Source organism: Cupressus sempervirens, chromosome 4, assembly GCF_028749045.1.
Source record: "Cupressus sempervirens isolate cs-2001-9-10 chromosome 4, ASM2874904v1, whole genome shotgun sequence".
NCBI lineage: Eukaryota > Viridiplantae > Streptophyta > Pinopsida > Cupressales > Cupressaceae > Cupressus > Cupressus sempervirens.
Window position 1 is genome coordinate 541143621 of NC_143121.1, and position 16123 is coordinate 541159743.

General features: G+C 34.8%; 1 protein-coding gene across 1 annotated transcript in view; it reads right to left on the reverse strand.

Moving 5' to 3' along the window:
* Positions 1-16123, reverse strand: part of LOC149562329 (glycosyltransferase family protein) — a 97934-nt gene that overhangs the window by 80605 nt on the left and 1206 nt on the right. Inside the window, exon 2 of the mRNA XM_089825851.1 lies at positions 7349-7422. Coding sequence (XP_089681977.1) covers positions 7349-7422 — 74 coding nt within the window. The remainder of the gene's footprint in view (positions 1-7348; positions 7423-16123) is intronic.

The following is a 16123-nucleotide window of genomic DNA, read 5'->3' on the forward strand; positions in this document are numbered from 1 at the left end:
CAATTTCTTCATTTTTAAAGGAAAAATGCACATTTCCATGGCATTGATTTCAATAAGTGGCAATTATCAAGCGATAATGTGCATAAAATCAGCAAGATAAGCACAAATTAAATAGCAAGAAAGAATAAATCCACTTACATGAAGATTAAATGCCAAAAATTAAGGAAAAAGATGCTCCAATGTTGAAAATGTCTTCAAAAACGTTTGGATCTTTCAAACTCTTGCAAATTCGAATGGGAGAAGACAGCAATCAAGGAGTATATGGAGGATGATGCCAAAACGTGCCCTAATAATGCTCCAAGATCCAGCGTTTTGCATGCACAAGCTCATGGGACGTTTTTAGTGAAAAATGTGTTTCACCAAGGAGCATGATCAAATTGATTTGGAGTTTAAAGGTCAAAATGTGTATCATAATGCAATGCAATCACCATAAAACACCAAATCAATTCATCCTTGTGCAAAAATGTTGATCAAAAATGGATTTATTTGGAGTTATCTTTAAAAACGTGCCCTATAATAAAGCTTCCAAAAACAATTTTCAGCATGATAAATCCATTCTTGATGGAAGAAAACCCATTGCCAAGCAAAAACGCCCTCAATGGAAAAGATCTCATGCAAATCCACCAAGTAAATCTCTCACAATGAGCAAAATTGGGTTCTTGGAGAGCAAATGCATGCATTTTTTCAAAATCGGACCTTTTAGAGGGCACACCACATTTTAAAACATGCCTTTAGTTAAAATCGAACCTTTTGGGGTGACAAGCACATTTTAAAAACTTGCAACAAGGCAAATCGGACTTTTTGGAGTGCATGACATGTTTTAAAATGTGCAAGTGATCAAAATCACACATTTTGGGGTGACATGCATATTTTAAGTTATATCTCACATTTTGGATGCAATTACACAAAAACTTACCTTTTGATGTAATGACATCAAAAAAGGTCCACTTATGTTTTCGAGTTGAACTTTATATGCAGTAACATGTAAAATGTCCACTTTTGATGGATTTTACATGTAATTGCATATAATAGGTCCACTTTTGATGGATTTTACATGTAATTGCATATAAAAGGTCCACTTTTGATAACTTAAAGTCATTCAATCAACTTAATTTCATAAAAATATTACTTAATGGGACATAAACAATATTTATATATCATATTTAAAAATACAACACATAAATATCATTTAAAAAGTAACATTAAAATGAGCATTTGATTTAAAAATCAAAAATTAAACTGAAACTATATAGTTTATATAGTCACTTTAAGTGAAAAATCAAAAAGTAACTCAACTTAAAATTATAACATAAAGTGCACTATAATTACTTTAAGTGAAAATTTAAATGATAAAGTAACTTAAAAACATAACATAAAGTGAATTTAAGTTATATTTTTCAAAAAGTGAATGTCAAATTGAAAATATAACATGATATTTTTAATTCGTGTTGTTGCATCAAAAAGGTCCACTTTTGAGGCACTAAAACGACCATAACTCTTGACTGACAACTTCGATTACGCTCTAGGTTAGAACAAATCGAAGGGGAAACCGAAAGCCATGACTTGAGCAAGACCAAAGGACTAAAAACCAACAAACGCAAACTCAAAAGCAAAGAAAAGGACGATGAAGGCCTCAAAAATCAAATAAAGGCTCGAGAGAAAGCAAAATGAAAAAGAATTGACTAAAGCCTTCAATAAAACAACTTGGTATATGAATTGAAATCGATTGATCGATCAACATTGAACAAATGAATATCAAATTCAAACTTAGAGATAAGTGAAACTAGCTTGAAAAAGGTTCGTATTGTTACCAACATTTTGTGGTGACAAAATGCAGAACAGCAATGATCATATGCAATATTTAGAAATCAGATATGACTATAGGATACAATAATGCAATTATGTGAGTTCTTGTTAAGAATAGTAGCATCGGTAAGAATCCAAGGAAATATCAGTAGGCAAAATATATGTATATGAGTGTGCATGTGTACTAGTTCATCATGTGAACTGATATACATTCACACACATACATTGGTATACTCTGTCATTAAACACTTTGGATTTTTTTCAATCTGAACGAACTAAGTATGTATGTTTCTCTTAGAACTGGGTTGCATATTCCTAATTAGTTTCAATCTGTATGCATGTATATGGATCAAGTAAATGATCTCATCTACACTTCAGGTCGGTGGGGCTTCATATGTGATTATTATAATGCATATTAACATGCCCGATAATTTCAAGGCTTACTAATTCTCTTAATGATTACACCCAATAATAATTGGGTCTCTTGAATTGGTTAAGGATAAGACATTGTGTCTCTTAAATGAGACTAATCACTGAACAAACTTGTCTATCCATGCTATGCCCTTTGTGTATAATATTTATACTGACCGGTGGTAAGAAAATAGAATTCATAAATGATTCTATATCTTCAGAGATCCTTCATTATTTAACAGTTTTGAACTATTTGACTCTATATTAATGTGACATTACTATTATTATTTACCCCCATCTCCAAGTAGCCACGTCTCCTATTTTTTTTAAAAAGTCGTATCAGTACCAGTACCAAAGACTTCGAAGTATCCTTGTCTCCCGGTGACCTTGTCTTTTATCTATCTTTAGATTAGAGTGCATATGTCTATATTCCCTTGTGCTTGTCTTTATATGTTGTGCTCTTCTAAAGGACTCAAGTTATTTTGTATGTACTTGGTAATGAGGGACTTACCTGATGTGCACTTCTTTTGGTTATCTACTTCTTCCATTTGTCATATCTTGATGTTGAACATTTAGAGACGATACAAAGTGTTGGGGGCATTTATGCCTTCTTCCAAGTTGACACAAATTTTTATTTTATATTTGTCCTCATGTGTTCTTCTTCATATCTAAAAACTTTATGACCATGATAAGTAGCTCATATATAGATATATACACTAATTCATTTCACTTCTATGGGTTTTTCTGATGCCGAATTATCAAATCCCCCTACCTTTGTGTGCTTTTGTTGATGTTGCGGGCATCATGTGTCGTTTGTTGTAAGATGGCATTCCATGGAAACATCTCATTATGTTGAAATGACACGGCAGCCTTTTCGTCTCAAAATGACTTGAAATGATGCAGCAGCCTTTTCTTCTCAGAATGACTTGTTCCCCTCAAAGCAACATAATTCATTCTAGGGGAGGTATTAAATGTAAACCATCTACATTTCAAATTTTAAATGTCTCATTTCATTGAGCAAAAGTATGCTATGATATTAAAATGGATCAAAATCTTAGGCACCAGGTATCAAAACCTATGTAAAGTGATAAATTCTAAGATTATATGATTCAAGGGGAGTGTGCATGTGTCACCTAGTGGCTAAACCTTGGAGGTGTATGTACTAGGCATAACATAAGACCTTTAGACATTATATGCTCCAAATTCAAATAAATATCTTTTTATTTATTTTTTATTCAAATCGATATTTGGCCTTAGGTAATGTCATTGAGGTGGAGTAGCATGTTATATGACACCACCTCGTCACTAAGTCCTAAGTGCAAGTCCTTCAATCATAAACATTTCTTACAAACATTGGATAAGACCTTACAGCATTAGCGAGTCCTTTGGGCATTTTTTAGTTGTTTGTACACATCGGAAATTCTTCTCTTTGTAAATCTTCCACTTGTAACATGATGTTATATAATACCTACAAACATAATGTAATCAATCTAGGGAGAGGTTAACTTGAGGAGAAACAAGCTCCAAATAGAATTTAATTAAACCTCACAACTCTTTTTTAAATCGCTCAGATTATAAATTATGACAAGCTACTTTCATGCGGTCTGGAATATATAGTCTTTATGTTGATATTATTTGTGTCATTATTTATCATTGTCAAAAAAAGACCTATGTTGTTGGAGCACTTTGTCTTTTTTAATATAAGAATCAACATGTGATGCCCCCTATCAACATTAATGGGGAGTGTTAGAACATAATGTCATTCAAGGTCAATACCCTTATAACATTTATGTATAGTTCTAATATAATAAAACCTTACACAATGTATGCTTTATTAAGCATATTTCAAAAATTAAATTATAATTATTTATGAATGGGAGATATTAAATATTAGAATATTGTAATGTTTCTTTAATGGTCATCTTAGTTAATCTTCAGTTTATTAGGAACTTTCTATTATGTATTTAGTTCATAATTGTTTCCTTTAAAAGCATCATCTTTATAAATCTATATAAGAAGCTTTCATCTCCTGTCTTATACAACATCAATTTACCATAACATTAAATGGTGGAAATCCACAAGTTACTCAATTATTCCTGAGGAAGTGGAATGAGGGCACACTGAATGTTGGCAGTTGGAGTATCACCATCACTGAGGAGCTCATTCCAAAGTGACTGGTATTCCAATCGTAGACAGGAAATTCACAGAGATTGCAAATTCTCAGACATCACTGTTGAAGAGTTTCCCAAAGAGCCAAGTGGGAGCAAGGCCCTTGTCATGCACGAAGGTAAAACCTGTTTTAAGCCCAATTGTATCAAGAAGCTTTAGTGTTTTGTTTTGCATGCTATTGTCTACTATGTTACTTTGGATGGGAGATTTTCAAGATTTTGTTCGCACCATTTTGCCTTACTGAACCATTTTAGGCATGGTATTAAGATAACCATTCTGTTTTACCTTTACTCATCAATGAATGCCAGTACCAATGGTCTGAGGGAGAAAATTCTTCCAACCCTCCCCTCCATGATGGCCTAATGTTGCTCATTTATGAGAACATTAAAACTCATTTTGTAGGGAGATTTATTGAGGTGAAGGGTATGGAGGAAGATGAGGAGGTTTCAGAGGAATCTCAGATTCCTCTGAAACTAAAGATAGTGAGGGTATGCACTCAGAGGATGAGGAGGTGGCGCCAAAAAGCAAAGGCAAGGGCAAGGGTTTTGCCTTCAAGGCCCCTGTGAAGGTGCTGCTCTGAAGTCCCCTAAGAAAAATATTAAAGTTTCTCTGAGTAAGAAGTAGACTAAGAGAACTATGGATTTTGATGAGGACTACTTTGAGGAGGATGAAGATATGGAAACTAATATTGAGGATGTTGGTACTAGCAAGAGAAAGCAAGGGAAGGGGGTGGATAAGAAACAAAAGAGGAGCAACCCGGCCATGAAGCATGGGGGGACCCACATGACCAAAAAACAAGCCAAAGTTGTTATTTCGTTAGATGAGTATGAGGAAGGGGATGATGATATGGATACTAACATTGAAGAAGAGGGCACCAACAAACACATTAAGCCATTAAGGAAGAAGCAAAAAGTTGGGAAAGGAGATGTTAGCGCTAGCAGGGGCTCGAATTCCCCTTTGAATCTCATTAAGGATTAGCATGGGGATGACTCTCCTATCAAGGGTCAAGATGTTGATACCACCCAAGCAACTCAAGCCAAGGTTTTTGCTGACTCCCCTACTTCTAAGGATAGGAGAATGGCATGGAAAAACATGACTATGAACTCGATGAGGCTTGGTATTGCCAGGGAGAAAATTGACCTTATTGTTGGAGAGGTGGAGCCAGGAAAAGTGGACCTCTAGGAACTTATCGATCCCTCAATGATTATACTTAGTGATTATGGTGAGGAGGAGAATATGGATGTGCTTAATAATGCCAAGAACAGTTTGCTGGATAATTTTAGATCCATTAAGTGGTTGTTTCATCAAGTCATGGACTTGAAGGACAGGATGGGTTCACTAGAGGGAAGGATTCATAGCCACAAGTATCCTAATACTGTTGAGCGAGAGAATCCTATGGTGAGCTCCTTGACTGACATGGCGGCTTTTTACAGGTTGGAGGTCAAGGTGTCGGAGCTAGACAATAAGGCAAATAGCATTGAGATCTCTCTTAAAAGTATTACTGATCAAAGTTATAAAATTCTCAAGGTCTCCAATGAGCATGTTAAGATTCTCATTAGCAAGTTGGAGAGTACTCCTGGGGAGAAGGTCATTGTTACTATTCCTGAGGATCATGATGTTGCTACTGAAAGCAAGGAAGGGACTAGGAGGAGGACCAGAGCTAACACAAGGAAATGGCAGTGGCGGCCTCTTCGGAGATCTACCAAATCAAGGAGGTTGTAGAGAAGATGGAGCAGTTGGAGGAGCAAGCAATAGAGCTAATTAACAAAATGGGTTAATTCCCATTTGGTGTCCTTTTTTCTCTATTTTTTTTGTGTTTTTTGTTAGTGGCCAGTGTGTTGTCCTTTCGTAGCTGGCTTTTGTTCGATTACTAGCTCTATCCTTTTTTGTCCTATTTTGCTTGATGGGCTTAATGTCTAATCTTTAAGATCTCTCTGTACAGGGTTTCAAGGGCCCTTCAAAACCTATTTTCTTAATCAAAAACATAAAATAGGTGAGACTAATACCCCTTCAGATATTTGTCGCCATTGCTCCTCTATTAAGGAGGCTTGCATAAAAAGAAGTGTCCCCAAGTACAATCTAATTTTAAATAGACTATTTTGTTAGTGCTTTACCAAAATGATGCTTTGTGGGTTCTTTTTTTTAACCAAAAGGGTTTTATCAATGTACATCTTGTGTAATGTTTTAAATCTAAGCATGCATAATTCTCATTTTATTTTCTTTTATATTTTGTTTATTGGAATCCTAAGATCCTAAATTCCATAACATGAGCTACTCCATGTAGAGAATTGCTGCAAGGTCATCCCTTCAATGGTGAAGGATTGTCTTATCAAAATAACAAAAAAATACTGTCTAAAACATTGACTTCAGCTTTTACAAGATTTTGAATATTGGAAAAATACATTGCCTCTCTAGGATACCATTCATTATTGTTAATTCATTTTGAGCATCTTGCATGACTAAAAAAATACAAATCAAACAACAAACCATCAAGTTCCATTTGGAAAATATAACCTTTGGCATTAAGTATATGTTCTACAATGTGAAAGAAAAGTGATTCCCATACAAATCAAATTTTACAAACCATATCAACAAATGTTCCCTATTGATTCAACAAACAGCCACTACTCACTCTTAGAGAAACAGTACATAGATTTCTTGATTCTAGAAGAAAAATAATTTAAGAAATGCAAGAAGAAATTAAAGCCTACTGCTGAAAAGCATATGTAGTCAATCTGATAATCTAATCAGCAATTTCGAATGATTGATAATATATTAAAAACTGGGTACAGTAAGAGCCAAAATTATTGTGGAACAAGGTAGATAGAAACTTTATACTTCACATATGCATGAAGAATAGCATAATTGAACATTCAATTTAGTAATCTTATTGCATGTCATCTACTCAATGATTCCCACGAGTTAACAATGACTTGATAAAAATTGATTAAACTTAGAATACCTTGATCATCTGCCAACAAGTGTCTTCCTTGGATTGAGTTCTTGCAGGATTTTGAATATTGATCACCCTCTACCCTGTACTCAATTTATTAATTTCCATGTCAATAATAACACCTAGACACTATATAATGCACCGTCTTTGCTCGAATCTAACCATCCTTCTTAATAATAAACAACTGAAAAAGGATCCAAGTAGACTAGAGAAAAAAAAAAATCACTTCGAATAAGGTTACAAGTTGTCAAATGCCTCGCTATTTGTGTTCCCAATTTTCAGTCTTTCATTACTTTCAAGCTAGATGACCACACCGCATGGTGAAGATCATTAAAATAATGTTAACAATTATATGTATTGACATCAAATTAATAAGAAAGAACGGTGAAAATGGCCCTTAGGTAATCCAGATAAATAAAATCACACTTATGGCAGTGTTCTCCTTCTACATGCAGGCCAGACAAGAATAGGCTATGAAAGATAAGTGAAACTGGCTCAATCTATTATGAACCAATGCTGATCCCTGAAATAATAGGACAGATTGAAGATGAAAATTTTGTCTAAAGGAAAGTAAAGACATGGTAATAGAAGCATGGTCAGCTAAAAAATGGATTGGGTGTATTTTAGCTTCTTAAAAAGCAACAGAAAAATCATGTCAATTCAATTGCTAAATAGTTAATGGGAAGACAAATTGGTCAACTACTAACTGAAAATGTACTCTTGAATTTGGATAATCAAAAGGGTGCATCCACTTACATTATCTTCACAATAACCCCTATTTGCCAGAATACAAAGAACCAACACTCAGTATCTCTCTTCACAACAAAAATGGATCACAGTTCATATGAAGCAATGTCTAAACTCCTGTTATTGCAGCCTATTCTTCATCAGATTTCCTAAAAAGAATCATAATATAATTCAAAATCATATTATAAGTGCCATTCAGATGATTGGTAATCCTATTAATCATCTGTACACAAAACAAATTAAAATTCATATACACCGTGAGAAGCAATGTACTCAAGCAGAGAAGGTCGGTTTCTATCATGTTGTATCATTTCTACTGCTAATCATCTGCATCATTCTTCCCAAGGACACCTATTGCAGTCTTTGAGACGGGATAGGTGTTCGGAAATCTCACTCAGGGTGTTTAAGCTATCATGTCCTGAACACAGTGCTCCGCAGGGACGTATCCCCTGCTAAACTCCCCCCCACCCATCCCGGGGATGGTATGGGATTGCGGGGACAGGAATTTCCCATCCCCAAATTTGTTTCCTTTTTTTCGGGAAAGGGGACATTTCCGAAACAGCACTATCAAGGCAGAAGGGTACCAGGGAGGGCTAGAAGTCCCCTGCCTGTCCCAGGACTTCTAGCCGTCCCCTATGGCCCAATCCACTTTTAAACTATTGGTGTTAAAAAATTAGACATTTTTTAATTTGGAAAAAAGGTTAGCTGGTCCCCAAAGACATCCAAACCACTTTTAACAATTACAAAACCTAATCTAAGCATAAAATAACCAAGAAATGAAAAAGAAATTCATTTTCACATTCACAAAGGAGAAAAGCAGCAAGAGGAGCAGCTAGTCAAGGAGTCAACAATGGTTGAAAGAGGAGGTTATGGCATCAAATTTACTTGATCTAGACTCTTAGACATACCATCTAATTATGGATAGCCATATATTATTGCGAACTTCAATGTTTACTGTTTAGTAGTTTAGTTATAGCATTTACATTTTAATATTATTATGGGCAGCTGATTATGGACTTTGACTTCTAAGTTATTGTTTAATGTTAAGTATTTTAGCTATAATAGAATGTCCCCTGTTTACATTTCAATATTTTATGTCATTTCATGCATGAAACTTGGAGCCTTGGGCATTTTTGCTATATGTATGCCATATTTTTACAATTAAAGTATTTGAACTTTGTTAATTTGCTATATATTGTTGAGCTTCTAAAATGTTGAATGGTTTATCAATGTTATGATATGCGTATTTGAATTCTCTCTCTCTCTATATATATATATATATAAATTTCTCCTATTTTTTAAATAGTCATCCCCTGACGTCCCATCCCCTAAATTTTGGCTTTGAGTCGTACTCGTAGCAGAAACACATCTCCATCCCCATCCTGGAAACTCCATGGAACATAACCTGAACATGAAACACCTATGCCAGCAACAGAAAATCGTCTTACTCCTAAGAACTCACCATTTTCTGAAAACAGTTAACATAAGAAGTGAATGGTTACTAAGTAGGGAGGTATTCTAAAGGAGTAAGAAGATGCGGAGGACTTCAGTGATGTCCCCATTCTTTTCACATCATAGCAACCGAATATTCCAATTTTGTGAAGTCTCCAGAGAGACAAAACTGTAATTGTGAGATATTGTTCTCAAAATTAATCTTATTGTGTCAAACTGAATATTTGCTCTAAAGATTAGTGGGGATGTTCCCCCTCATTGAATTAGATAATAATACTAGCAATTATTATCTAGCAAATAATCCTTTCATCCGGTAGGGATTACTTGTAAGGCTTTTGTTACTTCCAAATTTTTGCTTAATTTAAAATAATCTTCTAGCCATTGAGAATTCATGTGAAGTTTGAGATTTTGATCTTGTGAAATGTAAATTATGGTTGATCATTATTATTTTATATGACATTAGTTAATTTTATTGAATCTTGTATGACATGTTAGTTAATCATTTGCATGGAATTAAAAATGAATAGTATAGAAATGGGGAAATGATTATGTGATATTTTGAAATTTAATTGATATTTGAAAATCATGGAATATGTTATTACTCTGAGACCTTTACTTTTTGCAGGAGCACGGTGAAGGGGGGGAGCATTGCCAAAATGGGAGCTAGGAATGGGTACCAAATCCACTGTCAGACCATCAGGTCTGAAATCTAACTACCTTGACCAAGGATGAAAACGGCTAGACAAGCAAGAATGTACAAAGGATGACCATGAGCTAGCCAGTTGAATTATAACATTAAAATTCAAATAAGAAAGATTACCTTTATAATGTGGACGATCTCAATATATCTTGCAAATTCTATCATGTCTTGGTATAATAATATCATATCTACCCATAATTGTGTGGGTATAAAATATGTACGTATGTATATAGACACACACACATATATATATATGGATGTATGTGAAATCTCTAATATAGCATATATGTATATATAGACACACACACACACCACATGTTAAAGCTACTCATACAAGCATGAATATAAAGGGGCAATACTATTATACTAAGGCATGAATGAACACATTTTTTGTTGCTATCATTATTATTTCGGACCTTGGTAATAGTCTATTTGTTTTTCCTTGAATGACCACCTTTTTCTTATTTTTTTAATGTCATCGGACCTTATATTTTCATCATAATTTTGAAGCAATGGCCTTTACGAATGCCTTGCCACCTCAATAAATTCTTGCATAACTGAGCATGCACGCAGAGTCTTTTTGCATATCTTTGCTCGCCTTAGCAATGGATTTATTATATTGCCTCTTACCTTTCCGGACTGCTCTTCGAAGTATCATTTTGCCTTTCACCAAGAAACATTTTGCTCGCCATAGCTTCTGCTCTTTGAAAGATAAAGAGTGAACTTATATAGTGAATGCTCTGAGAAAGCAGAGCTTTTCTAAGTTGCCCAGCATCCCTTTACTAGACGTGAACATAAGATTGGACTGCACAGGAGTGTAACATACTCAACGCCGAATGATTGCATTCTCCAAATCACGCTATACCATTCTCAAGTCATGCATTATAATCTGAATTACTGTCTTTTTCTTCCAGAAATCATGCATTTGAATTACCCGACTTGCCTATTAAGGAAGGCTTCACTTTATTTATTTTCTTAAGTCCAGAATTGGAATGATTCAACCTGCATTTTTCTTTCTGTTAAACTGATATAAGAAAGAGTCATTTTGTTAATGAAAGATCATGATAACATTTCGAGTATGATCGTGCTTATGTTCTCTGTCGAATGAGTGCCAACTCATACAAAGGTATGGTCAATATACCCCTGAGATGAGTGATGCACCTGTATGATAATGAATTATTCAAAAGGAAAGTATATCTCATTGTAATGCCATAGACCAGTCTGGGCATTAAAAGATGGCAATTTTTATATTCCATAACCAGATATCTCTTAAGAAATCACCCCAGAATTCATCCACGAGGACCGGTATGGTCAAGATGAAGAGAGTGAATGGGCATATCCCTGCAAGGAAAAGTAAACATAAATCAGTAACAATACTCAAATCTAAATAAATAAGTTGGCTCATGGAAATCTTTTGTATAATTTCTTGTTGTCAAGTCGAATGGTGGGTGATCGAGCATTTATGTTGCTCATCCAAAATCTTTGGCCAAGGTAGGTTAATGACATGATTGTCGTTGTGATCGCTAGAGATCTGAGTGATAGCAGTTAGATGATAGGTTGATGGAAGGTGTCTGCAACCTTGTCAGCTGACTAGTCGACACTCTTAACTCCGGGATGCTCAGTGGTAGGACAGTGGTGTTTCAAGCCTACTCCCAGGGTAGGGAGGACCTTTCTCGATAGAGATTGTGTGGGGATACTCAAGGGTCCACGATTGGGAGGTTAAGCCCATGGCATTGCTTCTCCTCTCTCCTAGATGCCAAGACTTGCACAAAACAGGGACTTCATCTGCATTTTCTCGGGTATCTATTTTATATTTCTGCATTTCATTTGATGCGTATATATATTTAAACATGTATTTAAATTCTGTTATTTCTTTATACTAGTTGTCATGATTCAGTTACATGGAAATGCAAGGGATGTGGTAGTTTTAACTGAATTTTTAGTTCATCTTTCAGTTATATGAATAGTAAGTTATAGTTAACTCGTAATTTCCCTTTCATGTGAATGAGTAGAATAACTGATACAACTGTCACTCCTTTCATTCGGTTAAGATTGTAATGATATTTAATTGAATTAATGGTTAAATATATTACGGAAATTAGCATGTTACAGCCTGATCTAACATTTATTGGGGACATTTGTTTTCACTGAATTAAATATTAATGCTTTATGCAATGACGTTTGTTTCTGAAGCAAAAATAAGAATATCTTTGGCAGAATGATTTGGGGGCAGGGGGATTCATCAAATGCATAATCGGATTTCACAAAGTTTTGATACGTTATTATATCTGAAGAAAAGGTTGCACCCACTGATAATTAATATTGCTTTAATTTAAATAGTCTGTGGATGAAAATTTGGGTATAGGTGGTAGAACAAACTTTTGGCTTTAACATCTCTAAGCACTTCATATCTCTGCCACCTTATGTTTTGGTTCTACATTAAATGAATATTGCATATTATTTATAGAAGTGTTAATGGAGCCTAAAAGTAAACAGAGCAGTGTTCGTTGAGAGGAGATGGATCAAGCACTCCAGAACTGTTATTCAGACCTGTACATAAATATGAATCTGCCAAATAGGTGAGTCTAATGCAGATTGAACACATAGATCTGATAAAGAGAAATGATGTAGAAAAAGCATATTACAATCCCATGTCAGCTATCGGAATTCTTGAGTAGGACTGTGTTTCTCAATCAACAAACACCAAATAGAAATAGGAACGATGCTAGAAGATCTATGTGTCAGTCTGGGTTATAAGATAAATGTAGAATAGCACCACTGTCTTGGAAAGGCACATTACTTAAATACTAAGTTACCATATTCGCTCTAGAAAGATGGAAGTTGAAATTTGATTCACCCAAATTCATAGTCGGTTTGCGTTTCTGTCAAATTCGCTATTTTCCTAGTAAATTCCCTGCAGATTTGTAATTTTGAACCCTGGTCGACTTTGCAGGAATTTGGATTGAATTTGGTTTGGGTAAAACGAGCCTGGGCAGAATATCAACGACTTCACAGCAAATTTGGGAAACAACAACTTTTTTGTTGACTTTTCAACGGTTCAATAAAGCGCTTTTTTGTTTTGTTCGACCTAAAATGATGTCATTTTGGGTTTCTATGCAGTAGCAGACCTAAAACGGCATTGTATTATAAGTTATTCGCATAGTTATAAGTTATTAGCATATGTTTACATATATATAATAGATAAAAAAATTTAAAAAATCTTGTACGAACAAACCCAAACCCAGCCCAAAATAAATTTGAGCAAATTTCGAACCCGCATTGGAACCAGAATCTGAACCGGCAACTTAGCTTAAATAATATAGTGAAGATCATTCATATTCAGTGGCAACCTTTTACCTATCCATTAATTAAGAAGAGATGCAATTTAGGTAAGAGGTTTCAGGAAGAGACAACAGAGATATTTCTTGATGGTCATCTATTTATTCACCAGATATAAGAATACATTCAATATCAATTCAAACATCATCAATTGGAAGCATCATCAGAAGGAAGAAAAGACGAAAGGATTAAGAACGGATTATAGTCCAGATCTGCGACCTGAATATAAGCATTGTGCAGCAAAGTCTTACATAAGAAATCTATTTATGACAGTTTTTATTGCATTGAGTATATAACCTGGAACTATGATGCTATTCACAGATGTATATACAGACATGTGGACAGATAATCTTCAAAACACTGATTTTGTCTATATTGCATTACTGATTCAGGAATATAATAGTAGTATTTGACCGCTTACATACAAATATACATAGAGAATTATAAACATCTGCATCCATGAACTAATATGCATTTGATCTGCTAAATCATGAATGTTGTAATGTAGAGTTTATCATGTATGTTTTCTGTCTGCTGCAATTAGCCATGTTAGGGGAAACGATGTAGCTACAGGAAGGAAAATGGTGATGAGGTCACCTTCTAAGCATGCCACCCCATGCTATGTGACTAAGGAGACCCATGGGGCCAAAGGGGACAAAGGGACTTCTTTTGGGCTTAGGAAGGAGGGACTTTCTGGGCAGCCTGCCGTGAATTATCCTCGTGACCTCTATCATGGTGAACTAATGCATATCGATGCTCAACTAATGGAAGTGAGGTAAAAGTAACAAGCATGAGGAGAATGGCAATAGGACACCACACTAGGTACACTACCTCATTTGTATGGCAAGGGCCACGAGGCTAGGAGGGGTGGTATATCTGCTCTTGCACCTAGGGTAGGGGTCTCTTGGGCACCTCATCATATCACCCAACCGTATTATTTCTACGGTTAAGGAAATCTTAATATCCAATTCAAGCAATCTATTAATGTGATATATGTTTATTTTTAACACAAGAATGTCTGTTATATATTATGATTATAATGTTTCCTAACTTGCTTGCAGGATCTCAATCAAAGCTAAGAAGGTATCCTAAAAACCCTACTTGCTTTTATATAGAACTATAATCTAGGTCAAAATTTGGTTTCTCCTAATTTGCGGACATTACATGAGCAATAAAATTACTTCAGTGAACCTTAAAGAGGACATGCTAAAGCTTAGAGTATACACAAACCAACTGCACAATGGTTTTAACATAACTTCAATTGTTTTATGAGGTATTATCATAATGTCAGTAAGGCCTTGGCTCATGCTCACGGCAAAGAGGTCTTACAAGGGATCCTCGATATTAGAAGATTACTCGATGTTATTTAACATCCACTTGGAATCTTTTTGGGAGCTTATAAATCTACTGACTCAGCTTACTGAATACCTCTATCAACTAGCAAAAAAATTATATGCAAGTTCTTGGAATCTCAGTGATTTTAGTTGTAGTCATCTACCAACATTGTAGTCACATAGTCATTAATGCATTTAAAAGACATTCAATTCAATTCATCTACATCTAAACTTACGCAGAAATAAAAAACATAATTTGACTTCAACATTGACATTGATTGTTTCAAACAAACATCTGAAGATGCATAAAAAAATTGTAACAGATGGTTCAATTAAGTAAACTTCCTTGATTGTCCCTCAAGGCATTAATGTGCATATACAAAAACGAGCCCAATTTATGTGCCTACATTTAGTCATAACATGTACAATTTTCAACTTTATGTACAGGGAAATAGCTTTGATCACTCAAAGTAAAATTTAGAATGATGCTTATATGTCCTCAATCAAAATCTCCAATACTGTAGCCCGATTTAATTCCTCTAGTAGTGCAAGTGGCAGTACTAAAAAGGTGCATCCTTGAAAGGTTTTGATATAAAAATGAAAAATGGTAATAAGAATCAAATTTAGCTTACTCGCCCATCAATCATTATCCTCCAGAAGGACATAGTAAGTTTTAAATAACTAAGAGCCAAGTTGCTGATTGTACAGTCCATGTTTTTTTTAAATGGCAAATCAGACACAAGAAGGAACCCGAACTAGCAAGAATAGGAGTTATGTCTCTTATTATTAAGAAGATAAGTGTTCTTGTAATACAGTCAATATACTGAACAAGCTTTTTTTAACCCTACAAAAAAGGCAATGACTGCTTCTTGCAATACTCCATGTTTCAGGACAATTGTCGGATATCCCCAAAGAAATATCTGATGCTATAATATTTCATTGGTTATTTCTGCTTGTTGCTAATCCAAGAGACTTCTAAGTTCTATTCTTTGCAAAAAGAAAATTACAAAACAAACATTTAATTCGTCTTTCTTACAGTTTATTTTTAGCAAAATATTCTTCCAGAGTCGACTTATTTCTCAAATATTCACCCAGTTTAATGGGAAACTGGCACCCAATATGTGCAAGCAGAAAAAAAAATAGATTAAAAAGTCAACCTAGCGCATGACCAACCTAAACAAAATTCTCTCTGTTAAAGGAAGTGCCCAAGTC